At 31.6% G+C, this 23,816-nt stretch overlaps 1 protein-coding gene across 21 annotated transcripts in view; it reads left to right on the forward strand.

The window, feature by feature from the left end:
- SYNE1 (spectrin repeat containing nuclear envelope protein 1) overlaps positions 1-23,816 on the forward strand; it is a 571,419-nt gene that overhangs the window by 472,802 nt on the left and 74,801 nt on the right. For 15 of the 21 annotated variants that reach the window (XM_074309511.1, XM_074309493.1, XM_074309505.1 and 12 more), the window contains 12 exons: positions 4,097-4,249; positions 5,078-5,248; positions 6,908-7,041; positions 7,588-7,792; positions 8,886-9,083; positions 10,824-10,970; positions 13,011-13,165; positions 13,610-13,757; positions 15,473-15,567; positions 20,934-21,168; positions 22,014-22,208; positions 23,571-23,696. In XM_074309511.1, the coding sequence (XP_074165612.1) occupies positions 4,097-4,249; positions 5,078-5,248; positions 6,908-7,041; positions 7,588-7,792; positions 8,886-9,083; positions 10,824-10,970; positions 13,011-13,165; positions 13,610-13,757; positions 15,473-15,567; positions 20,934-21,168; positions 22,014-22,208; positions 23,571-23,696 (1,962 nt within the window). The remainder of the gene's footprint in view (positions 1-4,096; positions 4,250-5,077; positions 5,249-6,907; positions 7,042-7,587; positions 7,793-8,885; positions 9,084-10,823; positions 10,971-13,010; positions 13,166-13,609; positions 13,758-15,472; positions 15,568-20,933; positions 21,169-22,013; positions 22,209-23,570; positions 23,697-23,816) is intronic. The other 6 variants (XM_074309499.1, XM_074309507.1, XM_074309501.1 and 3 more) reach the window with 1 other exon arrangement.

The raw sequence follows: 23,816 nt of genomic DNA on the forward strand, positions 1-23,816 counted from the left end.
CTCATCAGCTTTATCATTTATAAATTTTGTTTAAACTGTTATATACTTTCTCTTTAATATATTAGAAATATAACCTCCTCCTAACTTATCCTTAATTAAAAAAAACTTTACATTACATATGTTTTATATCATTGAAGCAAAATGTAAATAAGCAATAATGAGCAAAATAACATCTCAGAAGAAAAATTTTTCATAATAATTTGAAAAATCAATAATATTAGATAATTCACAAAGAACTCTTTGAAGAAAATATATAGTGTCAATGTTCCAGATTGTATGAAGAACTTCCTTCTACAATTATTCTTAGGAGGGCATATATTAAGCAACAAAAAATAGTGGAGAAAGCTGAAATTTTTCATTTAAAATAAATATCTTAGATTTAATCTAGCTATAAGTTGATGAGACAACAAAGTACAGGAAGAACATGTGCATTGTTTTCTACATTTATAACCTAAATGCAAATGCCTTTCCATTTTTTACCAAAATCAGTGATTGCAAATATAAGTGCCACAAAACTAAAAAGGAAGCACATAAAATGACAAAGAAAAAAAGACAGTTCAATATTAATATATTTCAAGAAAATTCTTAAAATTAAAAGTACATTTTCACTGTCTGAAAATTGGCATGAAGAAAAACTAGGGAACACATTAGTCATGGCTACATAAATGGGACAAAAGAAGATAGTCTGAGATAATTTTCCCCTCATTTCTCATTGATCAATAACATGACTATCTTCAATAGCACTATGAATCTGAACTCTACAAGTAAATTGATATTCCAAAATTCTATTTAAAACATGGAGAGTCAAAGTCCTTTGTAGTATTCACAGCTAATATCCTTATTTTAAAAGGATTTTTTTGATATTGCAGACCTAATAAGATGACACCTTTTTTGTATTATTACTATAATCATCATTACCAAAAAACTCAAAATACATATTACTATATATCTTCTATCATTTTTCTCCCTTTTGTTTTCTTGCTTCTCTTTTAGTCTTTCATTTACTGCTATCATTCTTTTTTCTCTTTTTTTTCTTTCCCTCTTTTATTTCTGTCCTGTAAAATATAACAAAAGGCTTTCTAAATAATAATATAGTGATAATCTTTCTAAATTTCAGGCAGAACTGAATCAACAGTAGAAAGTTTTAAATGTGATTATTTTAAAGCAGACACATTTCTTTTAAACAACTGGAACAAAAAGAAATATTCTGCATAGTTAATTTAAGGTATTGCTTATCACATCATGGTGTAGCTGGAATGTTTGATTTGACAGTACCCTAAAAATTGGTAAGATTTGTTGATTTTTCTGAGACATATATTTTCCCAGATGTTATAATCTGGTAAAATGCATTGAAATTAGACACATATACCTAGGTTTCAAGCTCTGGTTTTGATAATATTACTTTAACTTTTCCCTTCATATGTCAAGGGACTTAATTAATTTAAATCAGCATAGAAGATGGTGTGGAGCTATCTATTCATGTAATAAGATTAGCTCCTACTTCATATTTTTTAAATTTTAATTAACTAGTTGAAAATTTTAAAAAATATATATTTCATTTCAGCTGTTAACTATTTGTGGCTATTTTAATGGCTATATTAATTGGCTGTATTAATCAAATACATTTGACTATATGAGTTTTAATGATTTAAACTGTGCCTAGGATATTTAGCAGTATGTTTCCAAGCCCTTACTTGTGAGCATAAATAACATTATTCACTTGATAACATTAAGTTTTCAATAATTGAATTACATGCCAGTGTTAGCAATGTGATTGAGTATTTCCAGTTGTCTCATGGTTTGTGGACACATGGGAGGGAAATATTTAGTATATTTTGAGATGGAAAAAAACCCATTATGATTACTAGATAATATGAACTGAAATGATTTTTGTTTCATTCTGCCTTCCACATACTTTTCTAAGGATTATCAATGTGTATTTTCATTTGATTCATAAAAATAGATAAAATTCACATAAAACTTTAAGTTTTGAATACCATATTAGACATGTCATCTCATTTGATCTTCACAACAAACTGTTAAGGTAGGTGCTATTGATATTATTGTTGTTTTATACGTGAAGAAATTTAACTCAAGAAAGTTTAATTTGTCCATATGTCACACATCTAATAAGTGTTTGAGCAAGGCTATAGACCCAGATATCAGAGTATTAAAATTATGACAATAAAATTTTTAATGTTAAAGAATATTATTTTATAGCACTTTTTGAGCTTGTTATTTTTAATTTTAAATTTATAATACTTTATCTTTTCCCAATTATATGTAAAAACAACTTTTAACTTTCAGTTTTTAAAAATTGAGACCCAAATTCCCTTTCTCCCTCCCACCTTCTCTTTTTTGCACAATATTTTATTTTTCCAAATGCATATTTCATTTTCACCATTCATTTTTTATCTGTATTCCAGATTTTTGTCCCTTTCTCTTACCTCCTCCTTCCCCAAGACAACAAAAATTTGACATAGGTTAAAAAAAAGAAGTATAATTGAAAGGAAGGAAAAAAAGTGCTATTTACACTACAAATATGGAAATATGTTTAAAAGGATTGCACATATTTAACTTAGTATCTATAAAGACTAGTCCATATTTACATGTATCCATTGGCATAGTTCAGAGAAACAGATTTCCTTGAGGAATGAATGGAACAGTGATTAATAAGAAAACTGGATTTCTAAACTTAATTCATTACAGGCTATCTAAATTTCTGAATTAAATTCTGAGGCAAAGAATCACAACATAGATAGTAATAAAAGAAAATCAATTAGCTGTAAATAGGATCATTTAAAAGGTGATATAAAATCAATCATCATTTCAAAACATAATGATAGATTAAATGTTGTTACAGGAGAAGTAAGGAGTAGACCTGGCAATGGATAAAGTATATAAGACAATGTACTTTCTCAGGGTCTCTCAGGTCCCTTTGTCTTAAACATTAAAATGTTACTGACCTAATATATTGTTAGGATTATCAGGTGAATTCTCACCTTGTCACTGTCCAGACAACCTGAGTTCTCACCTTGTCACTGTGGAGATGTTAGAATTATCAGGTGAGAACTCAGGTTGTCTGGACAGTGACAAGGTGAGAATTTGCCTGGTAATCCTAACAGTATATAATAGTATATCGCACAGGGAATTTTATTTTCCTTGTTTATCATTTGTGTTCAATTTAAAATTCCTTTTGAAAGAGGAATAACATTTTCCAGTGAATTAAGGCAAAGAGAGATTAAGTAACTTTCCCAGCTAGTACATGTCTAAGGTTACATTTGAATCCAGCTCTTTCTTACTCTAGGGCAGTGCTCTACCCTGAGCCACCTATTTTAATTCTATTCCTCTATTCACACTGCCACCTAAAGTTCTGAAAAACTGATTTTAGAAAAGCCTGGAAAATTTTACATGAACTGATGTTGAGAGAAACAAGCAGAATCAGGAATACATTGTATAGAATAACAGCAAGAATGTGCAATGATCAACTATGTAAGACTTAATTCTTCTCAGTAGTTCAGTGATCTAAAGCAATCCCAATAGATTTTGGGTAGAAAATGCCGTCTATATCCAGGAAAAAGAACTAAGGAGATTGAATATAAATTAACACATGCTATGTTCACTTCTTTTTTTCTGTTTTATTTTTTTTTCCCATCTCTCCATGGTTTTTCCCTTTTGCTCTGATTTTTCTCTTCCAACATGATTCATCAAGTAATGTGTGTTAAAAATAAATAAATTTTAAAATAGAAAAATAAAAATAAAAAGTAACTATTGAAAATAGTTTATATCATTTATTCTTTTATGACATAGTCATTTATTAAGTTTTAGGTACTTAACTAGATTTTATGCTAGACAGGAATAAGTCTCCACCCTTAAAGAACTTAACATTCTCTGCTAGACTCATAGGCAAGTAGATAGTTTACAAAATCTTTACAAGGTAAGTGCAGAATAATTGAAAAAGGAAAAGCTAGTGGTTTTAGGGACTAGTGAAAACTTTTTAAGGACTTGATAAATTAGATATTTTTCTTCTATTCCCTAAGATTTTATTATTCCCAATTTTAAAATTCTACTAATTCATTATTTTTTAATTTTTTAGGAACTTGAAGATTTAATTAAAGCAAAAGAAAAAGAAATTGAAAAAATAGAACAGAGTGGAATTTCTTTGATTAAGAACAAGAAGGATGTGTCTGGTGTCATTATGAGTAACTTACAAGAGCTCAATCATAACTGGGCAAACTTAGACCACATGGTAATGATGTATTTTTAAAATAAGATTAAAGGTTAAATGAAGATTTATAGAATATATTTCTTCCCTACGTACCTACTGATTGTGATCTTATGGCTATCTTGACAATAATGGAGAAACACTGATAGATTATCATTCCCCAGAACGTCTATCACTAACTTTCTGTCATGGCCTGGGGGCAAATATACTTATTAGATCACAGCTTATTTTTAATTTGTCTATTTGATTAGATTTGAAAAGATAGTTTAGTTCCTTGAACAGATAAAACATACTGTATATTGAGTTATTTCTGCAGGATGCATGTTACTTATTAATTCTAATTTAAAGGGTCACATTAAAAAAAAAAAAATTCCCCTAAATTCTCTTAGATATACCTTACTTGAGGAATATAAACTCCTATAAAATGACCACAGATGTTACATAGGCTGCATAATTTTTTTTCCTGTAAATTTGTACTGGCATAAGCCACATTTCTCCATATAATTCTTTTTCTTATAACAGTCACCAACTCAAAATGCTGTTCAGTATAATGGGCTATAAATGACAGTGCATCTTCATATAATAGATGTATTCACAGTTCCCTCATAATCTCAGTGCCTCATGAAAGTTAGTATATTTTCTACCCACCTCCAGTCATAAGATTACAAAAAAAAAATCCAAAATTTTATGCTTTGCCTTTTCCTGATTTTTATTATGCAAATTGCATGATTCTCATTAGTTAGTCTTTAATAACTCCAGACATGTAAGACAATGAAATGGATTAGGGTTATTTTGCTTTTACTTTGTGAAATTATTTATGTATCATTCTCCCCATACACATACTTTCTAAAGGTTGGACAACTAAAGATATTACTACAATCAGTGTTTGATCAATGGAATGTATACAAAATGGCTTATGAGGAAATGAATAGTTACCTAATGGAAGCCAGGTACTCTCTTTCCCGTTTCCGGTTGCTAACTGGTTCCCTGGAGGCTGTGAAAGTGCAAGTAGAGAACCTTCAGGTAAGGATCAAATATTAACTATTTCACTTCAGTGACTTTAAATTTATAGGAAAAGGAAAAAAAAATAGAAGTTAGTATAACAGTTTATTAATTTAAAATTTAAAAATTTAAAAAAACATTTTGAATGCTTTGTTTCTGAAGCAAATCTCTCAATAAATTCCATTTCCTCACCAGGTATTCCATAACTAAGTAATGCTATATTCTAAATATTTTGTTTTCTTAGATTTTTAAAAGTAAATTTAATTATTGAATATTTACAGGTTTGGGACTCAGCTCTATTTCATAAATTTGTTTTATGACTGCAACTAGATGGCTTTAGTGGGTAGGGTGCTGTATTTGAATTGAGTAAAAACTGAATTCAAATACTACCTCAGATGGTAATAAGCTGTATGATCTTGAGCAAATCTCTTAACTTTCTCAACCTCAGTATCTTCATCTATAAAATGAGGGAATAGGTCTCTATCACAAAATACAGTCCTAGTCTTTCCAATCCCAGAACTCTTTCCTTTTTTTTTTTTAACCTCTGAAGTCTCTTCCAACTCTAAATATTTGTTTCTATGTTCCCCTTTCCACTAGTGACATCTGCCTCTGCACAAGTTAAAGGATTAAGAAATAAAGCAAAAAGAAATGAATAGAAAAGCTATTAACTAGCTTTTAAAATGTTTTTGCTTTGCTTTCCACAAAAAAAAGCTAAATGTCTTGTTCCATGTGTTCTCTCTTCCTCATTGCTCTGTTCTTTATTGTATTCATTATGAACAATAATAACATCTAAAATGACATTTCTACCACAGAAGGTAGCCTGCCAAGCCATACTACCTCCACTAAAGTGCTGCCTCAAGGTCCCCAACACTCACCACCATTCTGATATGTATACTCTCTTCCATCTGCTGTTATCTGTACTTGGAAGAATAGGTACTGTGTATATTAGGGGTTTGGGAAAAGGCACTAAAAAGCCAAGTTGCATGGAATGTACCCTTCCTCTCTTCTAACCTACTCTGGCACTCAGGCACAAATTCAAATGCTGCTGATCCAATGTCTAATTCTTCTGAAAGGAATTTGCTTTCTTTGACTAACATTTAGTTTCCCAAATATATCATACAGTGGAATATGTGAGGTGAATTGTTATTAGTATGAATTGATTATGTTGATGGTGTGATTAATAATAATAAGTTTGGAAGATTTAAAATAATTTCATAATCCAAAATCTTAAAATACTCTCTTGCATCTAACTACATCAATGGCATTTATTGGCATTTCCTTCAAAGAAGAGATGAGAATTGAAAGAGAAGATAGCTACATAAAACTCTATATTGTCAAATTAGATTATCTAGCTTACTTGTTTTTCTTTTTAAATTTACCTACTAAATTATATCTTGGAATCGTAGGGAAAATTATTAAAGAAAACAAATAGAAATTTATTTGAAAGTTACTCATTTACTTTCAAAATAACTGGCAAACTTCTGTTTTTTTATTTTAATTTTTTAAATTTATTTTTAATTTATTAAATAAAACAAGCATTTCTATAAGATGGCAGAATTTTTTAAACCTGCAAATATTTTATCTACAACTTGTTATTCCCTTTGAAATATAAAATGAAGTATAAATGTATATATTTATAGATACTATTATTTCATTTGTCTGTTCTTTTTTTGTAAATAGAATCTGCAAGATGAGCTAGAAAAGCAGGAGAGCAGCTTGCAAAAATTTGGCTCTATAACCAACCAATTGTTAAAAGAGTGTCACCCACCAGTAACAGAAACGCTAACCAATACCTTGAAAGAAGTAAATATGAGGTATGGCATAGAGTCATTCTATTGTTTCCTTTTTAACAATCTCATTCTCACTGCCACCAATTATAAAATTGAAAGTCTTTAGATTTTTGGTTGTGAATTAATAAGGTTTTGTTCCTATATAATCATTCATTCTATTTGTTTGGAAGTTGAAAAATAATGTGTTTTTAAGAAGAAATTTCATTTATTTATTTGGAACTACTACTTGCATACATGGAATACCTACTCAAGATATTTCCATCCCTAAGACTCTACTTTCAAAATAAAATGATTAGCTACTGTGAAACACTATCTTTTTTATTTTTTAAAAAATTATTTTAATTAAATTTTGTAACCTATTTGTTATTTTAAAAATAAAGGATATACATGAATTTCATTTGCACAAACATAAAATCATATTTTGCATCATAATTAATGAGCCAATCAAGAGGTATTACGTGCCTATTATGTGCTGGGCACCAAGGCTACAAATACAAGAATAAAACAGATCCTGCTATCAAGGAGCCTACATGTTAACCTACCTGTATATGTATTTCCTATCATTTCCAGGTGGAATAATTTGCTCGAAGAAATTGCTGAACAGTTACACTCCTGTAAGGCTTTATTTCAACTGTGGCAAAGATACAAAGATTATTCTAAACAATGTGCTTTGACAATTCAGCACCAGGAGGATCGAACCAATGAGCTCTTGAAGGCAGCAAATAATAAGGATATTGTTGATGATGAAGTTGCAACCTGGATTCAAGATTGCAATGTATGTGTCAGAACGTTGTTTTCCCTGCTTTTCTTGCATCAGACTTCAAGCTTACTTAACTTCCAAAGTTTTACCCAATTAATATGCTTCAGAATACAAAATTTCAGTTATTTCTTTTTCAAGGTAGATCCCAAAAAGAATATTCAGTGTTTGAATGAGATATGACTTTGTGTGTCATAGTGCTTAGATCTTTACATGCTAAGCTGATTTTCTTTAAAAGGCCATAAAGATTTTTTTTCAGTTTCCTTTGCTTCATGGTTTGTCTTTGTTGCCAAATACTTTATAATCCTTTTTTTTTTAAGTTCAAGAAAGATGTTTCATGTTTAAAATTGAATATCATTTTAATTAGTTTCCATAATGCTCATGTCACAGTTAAAGTGAGCTACTTCATTTAATCTCTCATGTTACCTCTATTGATGAGGCAAATAAGGCTGGTTTTCTTCTTTCTCATTGAATATAGAGATTATTAAAATTAATGGTGATGGTCTTTATCCACAGGCAAATGGGAGCTCAGAGTATAACCCAGTCCAAAGGTTCTTCAAATTTTCTTATATTGTAAACTGAGTTATCTGTCTGGTAAAGCCAATGGGCTCCTATGCAAAAAAAATATTTTTAAATGTATAAAATTATAATTTTATGTAGCATTTTAATGGGAATCAATTTCATTGAATTATAGTGTTTTATATGTATGCATATATATGCATATATATAATAAACACACATGTTTTTTTAAAGTCCATGCTCGTAAGTCCCAATAAACCCTTGATGAAGTGTTTGTCTTTTGTCTAAAAGAGATGGCCAAATGACCATCCCATTTAATGTTCACTTTGTTTATAAAATGATTAACTTGCCCCCAAATTAAAAAAAAAAAGTTCATTGGACCCAGATTAAGAATCCTTTTAATAGAGAATAAATAGAGAAAGCAAGTACTGCTTTTTGAGAAATATATACATATAATATAAGTCTGAATCAGTACAGGTGTATACAACCTATCCTATAACAGAGAAGTGAACTCATTGTCTGTATGATCGTAAGAAAGTGAAGAGATTCACCTGTTTCAGGGTAGACATTTTCACTTTTCCCACTTCTTTAGGATCTTCTCAAAGGCCAGAAGACTGTTCAGGATTCATTGTTTGTACTACAAGAATTGGGAGAGCAACTTAAACAGCAAGTGGATACTTCTGCTGCAGCAGCCATTCAGTCTGACCAGCTGTCTCTGAGTCAACACTTGTCTGCCCTAGAACAGGCTCTTAACAGACAACAGAAACTACTACAGGTAAAAAGAAAGAAAGTAAGAAAAACTTCTTTTCAGTGCATGTGAGAACCTAAACCTTAATTTGTCTTTGAGATTAAATATGGAAATATTTATAAAGAGCAGATTGACTCATCATCTAAACAATGCTAAATCCTTCTCAGCCATTCCCCAAATAAATAATAATTGGTGTCTAAAACTTTTAAAAAGCAGGGGTTTTATTTTTCAAATAAATTATATAAAAGAAGTCTGGACTTGTTAATTACATTTTAAATTCCTTCCTATATCATCAGAGTCAAGCAAGCTAGTATTTATTAAGTACTTATACTATATAGCACTGGGGAGACAGAAGAAAAATGAAATACCCCTGCCTTCAAGAAACATAGATTCTAACAAGTGACATACAACCCACACATATAGGTATAGAAAGCATATACAAGGATAATACAAGGTAACCTTAGAAAAGAATGCACTAGTGTTTGGGTGAGTAAGGGGACAATTAAAAGTTCATTATATTAGGAATGGCAGGAACTTAGCTTGAAGAAAGCCAAAGATTCTAAGGAGCAATAATGCAGATAGAGAGCATACATTCCATATATAGGAAAGAGCCAGTGCAAAGGGGCAAAAATGGAAGATGAAATAATGTAAATAATGAAAATCAAGTAATCCAGTAAGATGGGACCATGTATAGAAGTGAATTATGTATAAAAAGGCTGAAAGTAAAATGGAGTCAGTCCATGAAAAATTTTTAAGTCCAAAAAGGGGTGTTTATGGTTGAGCCTATTAATAATATGGAGCTACTGGAGTTGATTGAGTACAGATGAGAAATGAGAGGGTCTGATTTACAATTTAGCAAAATCACTTTGGTGCCTAAAGGGGTTGAAGGGAGGGATTGATGAAAGGGGAGACTTGAGTCAGGGAGACCAATAAGGAGGCTATGGAAACAGTCCAAGTCTGAATAGAGATGAGAAAGATGAGACATGTAAAGATAGAAATAACAAGATTTGGTAACTGATTGGATATTTGAGAAGAGTAAAAGTGAAATGTTAAGGATGACATGTAAGCTATGAACTTGGGTAACTGAAGAGACAGTAATATACTGAACAAAAACAGGGATATTTGGAAATTGTATAAAGCTAATGCTAGATAAAAGTTATTCTATATTTTTAGAATTAGCAAGTATGATAAGGTATACTCAAACTTAAAAGTCAATGGGAAGGGCTTTTATTTCTTTTCTGTGTAATTTAACAATTTTATCAATCAGGCCATCAAGTCATCTTTCTCAGAACAAAGACATGGCAGAGGGGCTCACAGTTTATCTACCTTTGGAATCAGTATCTGGTCAATGGGGCTGAGAGTGACCCTTTCATAGAGAAATTATCTCTGCTCAGACCACTCCTAGCCTTGGACTATGATTCTAGACAATAAAGGATCTACCTAAGCTTGAATTAGTTGATTGGTCCTTTGTCCTTCAAGAGAACTAAAATGATAATCAAATAACAGTGTGTATGGCTTTCCCTAAATTCAGAATGCTCTGCCCCAATTTGGTTACTAATAGTCCTTGTAAATTTTGGGGGCAGATTCTCTAACTTTGCATATCACATGTTTCTTCTGAGCTACTTCAATTCTGCTTTGTTCAGCAGTACTCTTAGAAAAAGCTTTTGTAAAATGGGAAAATGAAATCAAATGAGAAAAAAAAGCAGTTGCTTAAGCAAATTAATAAGCTATATCTCAATATATATTTTTAAATAAAATCCTCAATCTTTTTTCCTCCAAAAGGCTGGAGTTCTTGATTATGAAACATTTTCCAGGAGTTTAGAAGGTCTGGAGGGTTGGATTTTAGAAGCTGAAGAAGTACTAAAAGGACAGGACCCCAATAATTCATCTGACCTCTCAACAATTCAGGACAGGATGGAAGAACTGAAAGTAAGTATTAGGAAAGTCATTCCTATTCTTCTGTGTCATAATATAAATTATATAATCATGAATAAACGAATGAGAAAGCATTTTTTCAACAATTACTATATGCTAAGCATTGAGATCTAAAGAGAAAAGTAAGTGCTAAAAGTGACTATTATAAATATCCAAATGCAATATCAAGGGCATACGAAGAGACATGCTATCTGCATCATGAAGAAGGAATTGTTAAATAGAAGTATGTATAGAATAATTTTACATATATTCCTATTTGTGTCTAATGGTAGCTATTTCTAGGACTGAGTAGGTGGGGAAAGGGAAGAAAACATTTCCATGACAATTTTGTTACAAATTCAAAAGCATTAGCAAATTGTACATAGTAGATTTTCAGTTTCATATGCAATCATATTTTTATTGCATCATGTTATTAAAATCTTTATTTTAGTCCATAAATTAAGAAAAAATTTTTAAAGAAACTGGGACTCTAATTACAGGTGTAAACACATATAAGAGATCAGATACTGTATAGATCTAATTGTTTGGAAGTCCTTTGAGTGCCTCACCTGAGTGGATGGAAAGGCCCAGTGTTTCTTATGGCATATGAAAAAAATGTCAGTGAATGAGTGCTGAAGAATGCAGAAATAGAATATAAGGACCAAAAGATCTTAGGATATAGTGGCTGGACAAATAGTAGTTCTTAAACAAACACCATCTTGCTGAGTCTACTTTGCAGGGTTGGGGGAAGAGTGTGGATCTGAAGTTTAAAAAGCAATAAATATTTATTACGCACCTACTATATTTAAAGTACTGTGCTAGAAAAAGAAAAACAATACCTGCCCACAAGGGACTTAAAATCTTCTGAGATAAGACAGCATGCAGATGAAAACTGAAAAGGAGAAAACTTGGCCCAAGGACATGGAGGAGAAAGCAAAAAACTAAAAAAAAAAAAAAAAAAAAAAAGTGTGCTACTAGATAAATAAAAGATGTCCAAAATGAGCACAAAAGAAGGGAAATAAGGAAATATCTGAGATTTTAAGTGTTGAGTGGTTGTTTTTCTTGTTCATTCATTTTTTTTTCCAGATGTATCAAACTTTTTGTGATGCCATTTGTGGTTTTCTTGGCATAGACACACAAGTGGTTTTCTATTTTCTTCTCCAGTTTGTTTCACACATGAAGAAAATGAGACAGACAAGATTAAGCGACTTGCTCAAGAGCACACCCGCTAGTAAATGTCTGAGGCAGGATTCAAACTCAAGATGAGTCTTCCTGACTTTAGACCTAGCACTTTATCACTATGACTATCAATTCATTGTTGTCTTAGCCCTGTCCTTCTCCTTAAATATAGATGTTTAGGGTTTTACCCTCTAATCAGACAAATAGCAAGGTTGATTCATTTCTATAAGATGATGAGATTTCCCAGTGATGAAGACCTGGAGGGATCTCTGCTCCCACCATCAAGAAGGAATCATCTTCCTTTGCCCTCACCTCCCTCTCTGCAGATCCTAGGTCCTTATGCCATCTAATTTCTATGCTCTTAAGCAATTTCACAAATAAGAAAAAATATCACTTCAGAATAACAGCAAAACTTCATCTTTCCTCTATGTGTTGGAAAAGAAATAACACAATTTCAATTAAAAAGAAATCCTTAAATAAGATATGACATTTATTCTGCTATTCAATGGAGCTATTTCTCATCTAGCAGAGGTATATTGAAATAATGAAGTCAATATTGCCATGTATAAATTGTTTGAACCTGCAAAAGCAATCTTTAATCATTAGTTCATTTTCATGTTTAACCTGACATTTATGAATTTTTTTTTTTTTTGCAAATCAATATAACATTAATGTCTTATCTTTTCCCTATACTCCTGAAATACTCATGTGGTCTAAAATTTGACAAAAAGGTTTGCACAGGCAAAGAATGAGGGGAATGATTAATCCATACATCTAGTAATAAAGAACTAATTGTATACCTAGGCTGCTACTACTTTTGCTACTTCAACTTCACTATCCATGGTGCTAAGTACATTCTTTGCTGTTTTATTTCAGGGACAGATGTTAAAATTCAGCAGCATGGCTCCAGATTTGGATCGTCTAAATGAACTGGGCTATAGGTTACCACTAAATGATAAGGAAATAAAAAGGATGCAAAATTTGAATAGACACTGGTCTTTAATCTCTTCTCAGACTACGGAAAGATTCAGGTACAAAAGTTCAGAAATCTGAAATCAAGTAAAGTTGCATTTATGTTATTTTTTTTAAAGTTCTGAAGACATATTAAATTTCTTTTTTATATAATCCTGCCATAATTTGTAAGACAATGTAGTACATTAGAATTGAGTAAAACACAAATTCATTTCTACATAAATTGAGTATTAAATATTGATATCCTTTTAAAAATTAAGATCATATTAAAATGGGGATTAAAATTTAGTGCATTTTCCTTTGCCTACTATATACAAATTTATGATTTTAGACTATATATATTAGTAGAGGATAGCATAAAATTTATCTATATGATATTGCAAACATGATAATCTTATTATTGGTAATGACAGAAATTTAAAGACTTTATTTTGATAAAATATACTTTCTGACCTTACTTATTATTTTTTTTTTTTATTTCTTACCCTTTTTTTTTTTTTCAGTAAGTTACAATCATTCCTTTTGCAACATCAAACCTTCTTGGAAAAATGTGAGACATGGATGGAATTCCTTGTTCAGACAGAACAGAAATTAGCTGTAGAGATTTCAGGCAATTATCAACGTCTTTTAGAGCAGCAGAGAGCACATGAGGTAGGTAATGGTATTAGAATTTTGAAGAAATTTGAACTGTTTAAAAAGGGTATATAAACCTACTATAACACAAGGGGTATTTCACTTACAGAACAATATTGAAAAAATTAATAATTATTGTTTATTTTATCATCCTAGCCCCTTTTCCTTAGCTTTTTATTTTTATATTTTAATTAATAAAATACCTATTAGATCCTGCTTCTTCAGCTGACTGTACATATATGATATAATATATATTTCAGTATTTCAGCATCCTATGACTTTCATTGATGTGTGTACTTTGACTGATATGAATTATAGTCCAATGTAAGTAATCTATGATTTTCTTTTATTGTTACTACCAGCACCACCACAAACAATAACAACATGACTATTATCAAGTTATCAATGTTCTGGCAATAAATCCCTCCAAACTTTAACCAGTCTAACTTTCAGGAGACAATATGGCACCAGATCAACTATTCCTCTTGGTCAGAAATGCCAGAGCTTAAACACTTTTAAAAACCAAGATTAGTATGTGAGGGAGAACTTTAGCAAAGGATTATAAATAATAATGGGAATTGTTTGTAAGAATTCTCATTCTTGAAGTAGCTGGTGGTACAGTGAATAGAACACTGGACTTGTCAGTAAGTTATGAATTCAAGTACTGACTTAGACACTTACTAGCTTTATGACCCTGGGCTAGTCATATAAACACTTTTTGCCTCAATTTCCTGAATTATAAAATGAGGATAATAATAGCATCTACCTTTTCAAGAGTGTGTGAGGATCAAATGAGTTAATACTTGTAACGTCACTTAACATAGTGCCTGGCAAACACATAATTGCTTATTCTTTTCACTTTCCCTAATCTATAACATATTGGCCAATTTGTGAATTGTTTAATAAAGCTAATAAAATAAACAAGATATTAGCGTGTTAGTAAAAATGATTTTGAGCTCCTTTATATATTACAATTGAAAAAACCAAGGCACAAAAGAGGTAAAAAGTTATTGATTAATTGTAGATTCAAGAGAGAGAGAGAGAGAGAAAGAGGGGAGGGATGAAGAGAGAAAGAAAGGGAGAGAAAGGGATGGATAGAAGGAGGGGAGAGAGAGGGATGGAGAGAGAGAGAGAGAGGGAGAGAAGACAAGAAGAAGGGAAAGAGAAAGAAAGGGAAGGTGTGAGGGAGAGAGGAAGAGAGATTGAGAGAGAAACAGAGAGACAGAATATTATTCTTAGAGATGTGTGTATATATACACACACATTTCTATATTGGTGTTATATCATTATCTTCTATTATTTGGTAGAAGAATTTTTGAAAATCTGATATTTTCTTTTATATGGATCTTAGACACAAAAACTACAGAAAATGTTGCAAATTTGCATAATATTAAAAGAGCTTTGTTTTCAGACTTATAACCAAAACTTCCATTTTTCAGTTATATGTATCTATAGTGATTTTATTTAAAATAGATTTAATTTTTACCCAACCTCAAGGATATGATTTTTTAAGCTAGAAATAATTCTCATGACTTTCCTTATCTAAAACTTCAGCATTTCCTAATGTATATATTTTCAATTATCTTCTTTTATACTTTATCAATTAAAGAAAAATATATGTGTCTGAAAAATTATGGTGGAATTGGGTTTTTCTGGTAGAAATCATCAAGTTAGAGATTATGAAGCATATTTTTGCCATTATTCTCATTTTTATATGTTTATTTTTGTGACAGTTGTTTCAAGCAGAGATGTTCAGTCGTCAACAGATTTTGCATTCAATCATTATTGATGGGCAGCACCTTCTAGAACAAGGTCAAGTGGATGACAGGTAGGACTTTGAGTACTTGTGAGGAAAGTTGTCAGTGGATTAACATAATATAAGATGTGTGCCTTTCTCCTAGATCTTTCTACCTTCATTCTCTTTCCCATTGTTATGAAGTTTGTACTACTATTATCAGAATATTTTTCTTCTGCATAGATAATGAGAAATAAACAACAGCTCCCTATTTCATCCTGAATGAATTCAAGATTTGTAATCTCATGCTATTTTATTTTGCTAGACTTGTCTTATATTACCATTCTCTACCCACAAAAGATTATATTCACTGAATGCATGCATCATTTATCTTCCTAATATCATTCTTTATCTGTTCTCTGTTCCTGCCTTCTAATCCATCCCCACCCTATTCCCAACCTTTCCTAATATTCTTCCTCCACTTAACCTGTTGAATTCCTATCTGGAAAGGCAGTCCACTAAAAGGAAATCTGGTTTCAAAACAATTTGGTTCTGGTTCTGCCATTTATTACTTGGTGAAGCTGTTCAAACTCTTTGGACCTTGGTTTTCTCATCTGTATAATGAAAATTTGATAGTTATCTTTCCTTTCAGTTTCAAATCCATGACCTTCTACAGCATTAACATTGGGATCCATCCAATGCTAATGTACTTCTAGTCTAGACAGACCCAAAGAATAAAGAAAAAATTCTGTAGTCATTTAAAGTTTAATTCATATGCTTTTCTGATATCCTCTGGTATCTAAAGACCTTCTGAATTATGGCTTTACAATCACTCCATAAGCATTTATTAAGTGCTCATTGTGCTAGAAAGTATGCTACACACTGCTTATTTAAAAAACAAATAAGAAACAGTGTCATGATCAATGAACTTATATTCTAACACATGGTTTCTTAGCTGACACCTCCAATTCACTCACTGTTCTTGGCACTAATATCCTCACTAGGGTACTGGGATGGGAGGTAGGAAGGCGAGTTTAGATCAGTACTTCAAACACTTACTAATTGTGTGATCCTGGTCAAGTCATTTGACCTCTACCTGCCTCAGTTTCCTCAGCTATGAGGATAGTGGTAGCTTTTATCTCTCAGGGCTGTTGTGAAACTCAAATGAAATGACATTTGTAAAAAGCACACTCTCCGATACATAAGACATTTCATAAATATTTTCTCTTTCCTTCTCTCATTTCTTTCTCTTTTTTCTTTCCCTCTTTTTCCTTAACCTCATAATTATTCCTTATTCACCCTTCCTTTCCTTCCCATATTTCATGATTGTACATCTACTTGATTATACTTCTTGTCTTGCATGCATTCATACCCTTTTCTCTATTCCCATAACCATTCTCCTGACTTAGAGCTTCACTGCTTCTTTCATGGACAATTATTACAATAGCCTCTTAAATGGTCCCCTGCCTTCACTTTGTCCGCTTTTCCAATAGATTCTATACACAATTTCCAAGATGTTCTTCCTAAAAGAAAGATCTATGTCACTAAAACCCTTTTTGATTCTGGATAAAATATAAACTAATCAACCTGGCATTTAAAATGTTTTACCATCTGGTTCAAATCTACCTTCTTAGGATGCTTTTTATCTGCTCCCTATTTACTGTCCTACAAACTTAATATTCTATGCTTCTCTTCCATACCTCTCCACAAACTGTCCTTATACCTTCAATGGACTCATTCATGGAGTCTTTTTCTCTTAGTCATTTTTAGACTCTTTTTTCTGTTCATGTACTTCACACTCTGAACAGACTTTGCTGCTCCCAAATGGTTGATATTGATTTCTCCTCAAAATAACCTTTATTTAACTATGAACTAAATGTAACCTCCAGTAGAATTTAAACTTCTTGGGACTAAGAACTGGTTTTCATGTTCCAAGCTTCAGCATCCAGCAAAGTGCTTTGTGCACAATAGGCATATTTCTTTGATTGAATTGTTGTTTTTAAACTATATTTGTGCCTTATTTGTCTGTGTATTTCTTGAAGTCAATAATTGTTTTAGCTAAACTTAGCATCTTCCCCACAACTAATGAAATCCATTGAATTTATAAGATAGTTAATGAGTGAGTATTGATTTAATAAATTATAGTCAGCTACTGTCCTAGTAGTTAGAGTACTGGGCCTAGAGTCAGGATGATTCACCTTCCTGAGTTCAAATGTGGCATCAGACACTTAACTAGCTGTATATCTCTGGACAAGTCACTTAACCCTGTTTGCCTCAATATTCTCATTTGTCAAATGGACTGCAGAAGGAAATGACAAAATACTCCAGTATCTTTGCCAAGCAAACTCCTAAAGAGTCAGACATGACTGAAAAATTATTAAATAATAAAATGATAAATTGATTAAGGAACTCTAATAAAGCCTTATTTATTTAAAAATATTTGGCAGACAAAATGAAATGCTCAGATTATAAAACATATTTTATATTTCTTGTGTACAGATTGTTTGAAAATTTTGTGTTGGTGATTAGTTCTTTTCAGTTGTGTCAAATTTTACATATATCTGGAGTGATTTGCTGTTTCCTTTTCCAGCTCATTTTACAGAAGAGGGTACTGAGGCAAAGAGGGCTAAGTAATTTTCCCAGGGTCCCATGACTATAGAGAAGATGCTACATAAATCAACAGAGCAAATGTGATTTCTGAAGTCAATTTTTATACTTTTTAAGAGAATAATGTCTGTGTCTGAGATTGGATTTGAACTTGTCTTCCTGACTCCAGACCTAGCACTCTGGCCATTGTACTTACATAGCTGCCCATTTAAAACTAGATTACCAAAGTATTACTGATCCTTAAGCAATGTGATTTAGTGAATAGATAGTATGTAGAGCTTTAGCAATGTTATTTAATATATATTTCTGAAATACTTTTTATTCTCCTAAGAAGTATAAACATTGACCACTGAAATTCTGATTGCTTTATTGATTTATATAGTAAAGTATCTTCTATATAGAAAAGGGCAGGTGGATGATGCAGTGGATAGATCACCGGCCCTAGAGTTAGAAGAACCTAAGTTCAAATCCTGCCTCAGATATCTAATACTTACTAGCTGGGAAACTCTGGGAAAGTCACTTAACCCCAATTGCCTCACCAAATAATAATAATTTAATAATAATAATGAGTTCAGGCAAACTTATATCTGACCAAATAAGCAAAAATGAATTGATTCAGTTCTATTATTACTTGTATTTTCCAAATAGTCTTATTTATTAGAATGTCATTAAAATTGCACATAAGATCATAGGATCATGAACTAGAGATGAAAGTGACTTAAGGGAGCTTGTAGACAATAGTTAGTTGCTTTCTGTTTCGTTATAGACCTATGGATTTTGTTGACACATATGAATATTTTTCTTTTGTGAGTATTATTATAACTTTTACTAATAGCTAAATATTATACATGAAATATTTTGACAACAAATGACAAGTTTTCATGTAGTGTTTCTATATTTAGGGAAAATAATTGAACACAACAGAGTTGAAATAATAGTAATTATACAAAACAAACACAATAACTGTTGAGGTTTTTTTTAAGCTATTTGGAAAGCTGGCAGTTGAAGGAGAAAAGTGTTGTTGTTCATTTGTTTTCTTGGTAAAGATACTAGGATGGTGTGCCATTTCTCCACCTCAATTTTTTACATTTGGTTTTTTTTTTGTTTTTTTTTTTGTAATTATTTTTTTAATTATAACTTTTTTTTTTTTTTTGACAGTACATATGCATGGGTAATTTTTTACAATATTATCCCTTGCACTTAGTTCTATTCAGATTTTTTCCCTTCCTCCCCCAACCCCCTCCCCCAGATGGCAGGCAGTCTTATACATGTTAAATATATTACAGTATATTCTAGATACAATATATGTGTGTAGAACCGAATTTCTTGTTGTACAGGAAGAATTGGATTCAGAAGGTAAAAATAACAGTTTACACTCATTTCCCAGTTTCAATTTTTTACATTTGGGAAAATGGAGGCAAACAGATTTAAATGATTTTGTCAGGGTCACATGGCTAGTAAGTGGCCAAGACCTGATTGAACTAGTTTCTTTCTGATTCTGTGCCATTTAGCTTCCCTGAGGGAGTAAATAGATTTAACTAAAATTTGGAGAAGTAGGTGGAATTGACGATTCTGAAGATGAGTTTGTAGACAATTATGTTATTATGTCTATTCTTATACTAGTACTAGTGTTAATTAAGATATTTTTTATTTTTAAAATATGAAAACAACAAAAACCAGAGATAGAAGATAATTTTGGACAGTTTGGAGGAAAAATGAAAAAAAAAATTAAGTTTAAAATATGTGTTCAGTTATAAGAAAGATATAAAAATATAGATATTTTTCCTCCCCCTGCCTTCCCCTCCTTCTTCCCTCTTTTGTCCTCCACCTCCCTTCCCCCTTTTCCCCAAAGATAGTCATTAGGAACATATGGTAGAATAAAGCACAGGTATTCAAATTGTCTCATTAACATAACTAGTTGTGAAAAATCTATCTTTAGAAGCAGAAAGCAAAGGGAATTTGGTAATGGGAAAAATACCCTGATCCAAAAAATCAGGCTAAATGAAAGAAAGTTCAGGATAGTTTCTGGGAAGGATAATTATAAAATTGTTCTAAAATAGCATGCAATTGATATTTGTATAATTATAAAATAACAATGTATTTAAGATAGATAATATTAATGATGCAGGAAAGTTTTGGTTTTTTTTTCCCCCAAAGGCAAAATTAGAGCAGAATGAAATCAAGGCAAGGATATATAAATTAGAATTAGACATGTAAAGAAACTCATTTTGCTAGTCACAATGGAAGACTATGGCCCCACAAATTAAGTGACATTGGGAAATTCATATCACTAAAGATTAGAATTACAATTCTGAAGAAGGAAAAACTGAAGAAACACTTCACAATGTCTTTGAAAATATTGAGATTTCTTAGGCAAAGAATGATAATAAGATATTTTTTATTTCCCTGAGATAATATGGAATGAACCTGAAATGTAGGATGAGAAATTTCTATTAGGTATAGAAAAGAGTTGGCTGAGAATTTGCTTTGTCAGACTTTGAGATAGATAACTAAAAGAGATTATAGAGCATCATTCTCTATTTAAAAAAAATTAATTTTTCATTTAAAATTACTTAAGAATGATCCTGTCTGATATTAAGAGATAGACTAGATGTCCCCTCAAGTTCTATGCTAGAGGGGCAACTAGATGGTACAATTGATAGATCTGAATTCAAATCTAGCCTCAGAAACTTAACACATACTAGCTGTGTAACTCTAGGCAAGTTACTTAATTCCAGTTGTCTCAACAACAGACCTCTATTAGATTCATTGAGTCTGCAAACTCTTATCTTGTTAGAAAAGTACATATGTATTGACCATGGTTTTTCATAGTGTGATTTCTCTCTCAATAGGGATGAGTTCAACCTGAAATTGGCACTCCTTAGTAACCAATGGCAAGGAGTCATTCGCAGGGCTCAACAGAGAAGAGGGATCATTGATAGTCAGATTCGACAGTGGCAACGCTATCGGGAGATGGCTGAGAAGCTTCGTAAGTGGTTGGTTGAAGTGTCTTGTCAACCTGTAAGTGGACTAGGAAGTGTCCCTATGCCATTACAGCAAGCTAGGACCCTCTTTGATGAAGTTCAGGTAGGTTAAAAATGTTTTTCCTCTTTTACCTTCCTTATTCTCCTCCCTTCTTCCCCTTACTTTTGTAGTATTCCAGAGTGATTTTGGAATTAAGAAAGTTATAGTTCTCCATTGTCCAATATTGTAATGAAAACAAAAGATTTCTTAAATTTTTTGCTAGTAAAGAACTATCCAGTTCTTTAGGTCTTCTCACACTTTCTTTACAGCATCCTCATTTGCATATGTCTAATGCCTCCTTTGATTGTATACAACTTGTATACAAAAATTGTCTGCTTTCTAAATAATAACTGAATTGAACTGAAATGGTTCCTTGATTGTATAAAGTTTAGCTTAATATCAATAATGATCAGTTAAAATAATAACCTTTCCTGTAGACTACTTTTATATGCCAAGGGATTATCCTCAATTCAGAATGACATTTCCAGATTATAAACATAGGAAAAGCTCATTGTGACTATGTTTTCCACTTGAAATTAAGATGTTTTATTTAAATATTACAAAAAAGGTAAAAGTGGCCATAGTTTGTGACATCCCTCAACTTTCTTCTTACCCTAAGTCTTGTTTTCACCCAACTAGGAAGATATTTTAATTCACTATCAATCAGAAAAATATGTTAATACCTATTCTACACAATGTCCTATAGAAAGTGATGGAAAAATTCCAGGATAAATAGACATGCTATCTGCATTCAAGGATCTCATATAAATAATTTCATGCATGTTGCTCAGATTTCCTTACCATTAAAATTCAAAGTTCTATCCATACAAAATAAGAATCTTCTTTCTTATTGTGAATTTAGAACCTCTTATAAAAGAATAAAAGTGAAATATTGAAAATCTTTTCAGGTCAAAGAAAAAGTTCTTCTTAGACAACAAGGGAGCTATATTTTGACAGTGGAGGCTGGCAAGCAGCTACTACTTTCTGCTGACAGTGGGGCTGAGGCAGCTCTACAAGCTGAACTTATGGAAATCCAGGAGAGATGGAAATCAGCCAGCATCTGCCTTGAAGAACAGAAGAAAAAACTTGGCTTCCTTTTGAAAGTAAGTTGAGTTGATCATCTAGGGAGGAAGAAACATCTTGAATTTTTAGATTTTAGAGAGCCTTTGTAATATGCCATTTTCCTATTACTACATGAATAAGACAATTGGAGAGAAAGCATAGTGTTTAGTGGACAGAGACCTCCTCTTGGAAACAGGAAGAATGAGAACGAGAGAGAGAGAGAGAGAGAGAGAGAGAGAGAGAGAGAGAGAGAGAGAGAGAGAGAGAAAGAGAGAGAGAGAGAGACAAAGACAGAGAGAGACAGAGACAGAAATTACAAATTTTGTGCAGATAATGCCTTTACCATTTGTAAACTCTTTTGAGGGCAAGTTTTATTTTTTCCACTTTTGTATGTATACTTATTTAGCACATAATATGCATTGAATAAATGCTTGTTGACAGATTGATTTAAGCCTTTGACAATGGTTATTTCCTAAATTTAAATATTATCCTTCCTCACTTCTATCTACTAGCTTCTCTGCCTTTCTCTGAAGTTCATTTCAAATTCCACCTGTAGGAAAAATTCCAATGCTATAGTAAGGCTTCTGAGTTTTTGGCCCCTTTGAGTCCACTTTCCACTTATAGTATTATTATTATATTATATTAATATATTACTATATTATATATAGTATATGTTTTATTATATTATATATAATATACATATTATGTAGAATTATATCATATATTATATATATATAATCTATGCATACTATATTCTAGACTAATATATATTTTATCCATCTATATATATATATATCTAGAGTATATATGTGTGTGAATAGATACAGACCAATAGATATTTATTTGCATAGATACTTATAGATACTTATACTTAGAGTGTAAGCTTATTGAGGATCAGATCAGTGTTATTTAGCAGCAATAATTTATTCAGCACTTATTCCATTCTAGGAACTGTACTAGATACTGGGAATACAAAGAAAGACCAAGGGACTCGTTGTATAATAGGGAAGACATCATGCAAGAAACTATGTACAAAAACGATAAATCTGTGTGTATATGTATGTGGTAAATTTGAGATAATCTCCAAGAGAAGGCACTAGAATTTTAAAAAGATTGGGAAAGATTTCCTGAAGAAGTTGGACTTTTGTCTGAAATCTGAATTTTTCAGTTTCAGGAGTTGAACACAGAATTATCTGTCCTCTACTGCATCTATGTTCTAGTGGCATATCCTTTCACAGCGCTCTCATTTGTAATCTTAATATGCATTCTAATAAATGTAGTAAGCTTTAGAGGATTTTTTTCAAACTAATTTTAGAAGAATTATGAGACAATTTTGTTTTAATTCTTTTTAACTTCAAATTCCCACTGGAGGACTCATGCAGCTTCCTCTGCCTTCTGTTTAGGATTGGGAAAAATGTGAAAAAGGAATAGCTGATTCCCTGGAGAAACTGAGAACATTCAAAAAAAAACTTGCCCAGCCATTGCCAGATCACCATGATGAACTACATGCAGAGCAAATGCGTTGCAAGGTAACCTTTAAATTTTCTCCTTTAATAATGAAATTGAAAGATAATAAATATCACATATTTCAGAATTTCTTTAGGGCTTATTAAGTACTTCCCTCACAAGATCATAAGGTAGGTGCTGCA

This window comes from Sminthopsis crassicaudata, chromosome 4 (assembly GCF_048593235.1).
Source record: "Sminthopsis crassicaudata isolate SCR6 chromosome 4, ASM4859323v1, whole genome shotgun sequence".
NCBI lineage: Eukaryota > Metazoa > Chordata > Mammalia > Dasyuromorphia > Dasyuridae > Sminthopsis > Sminthopsis crassicaudata.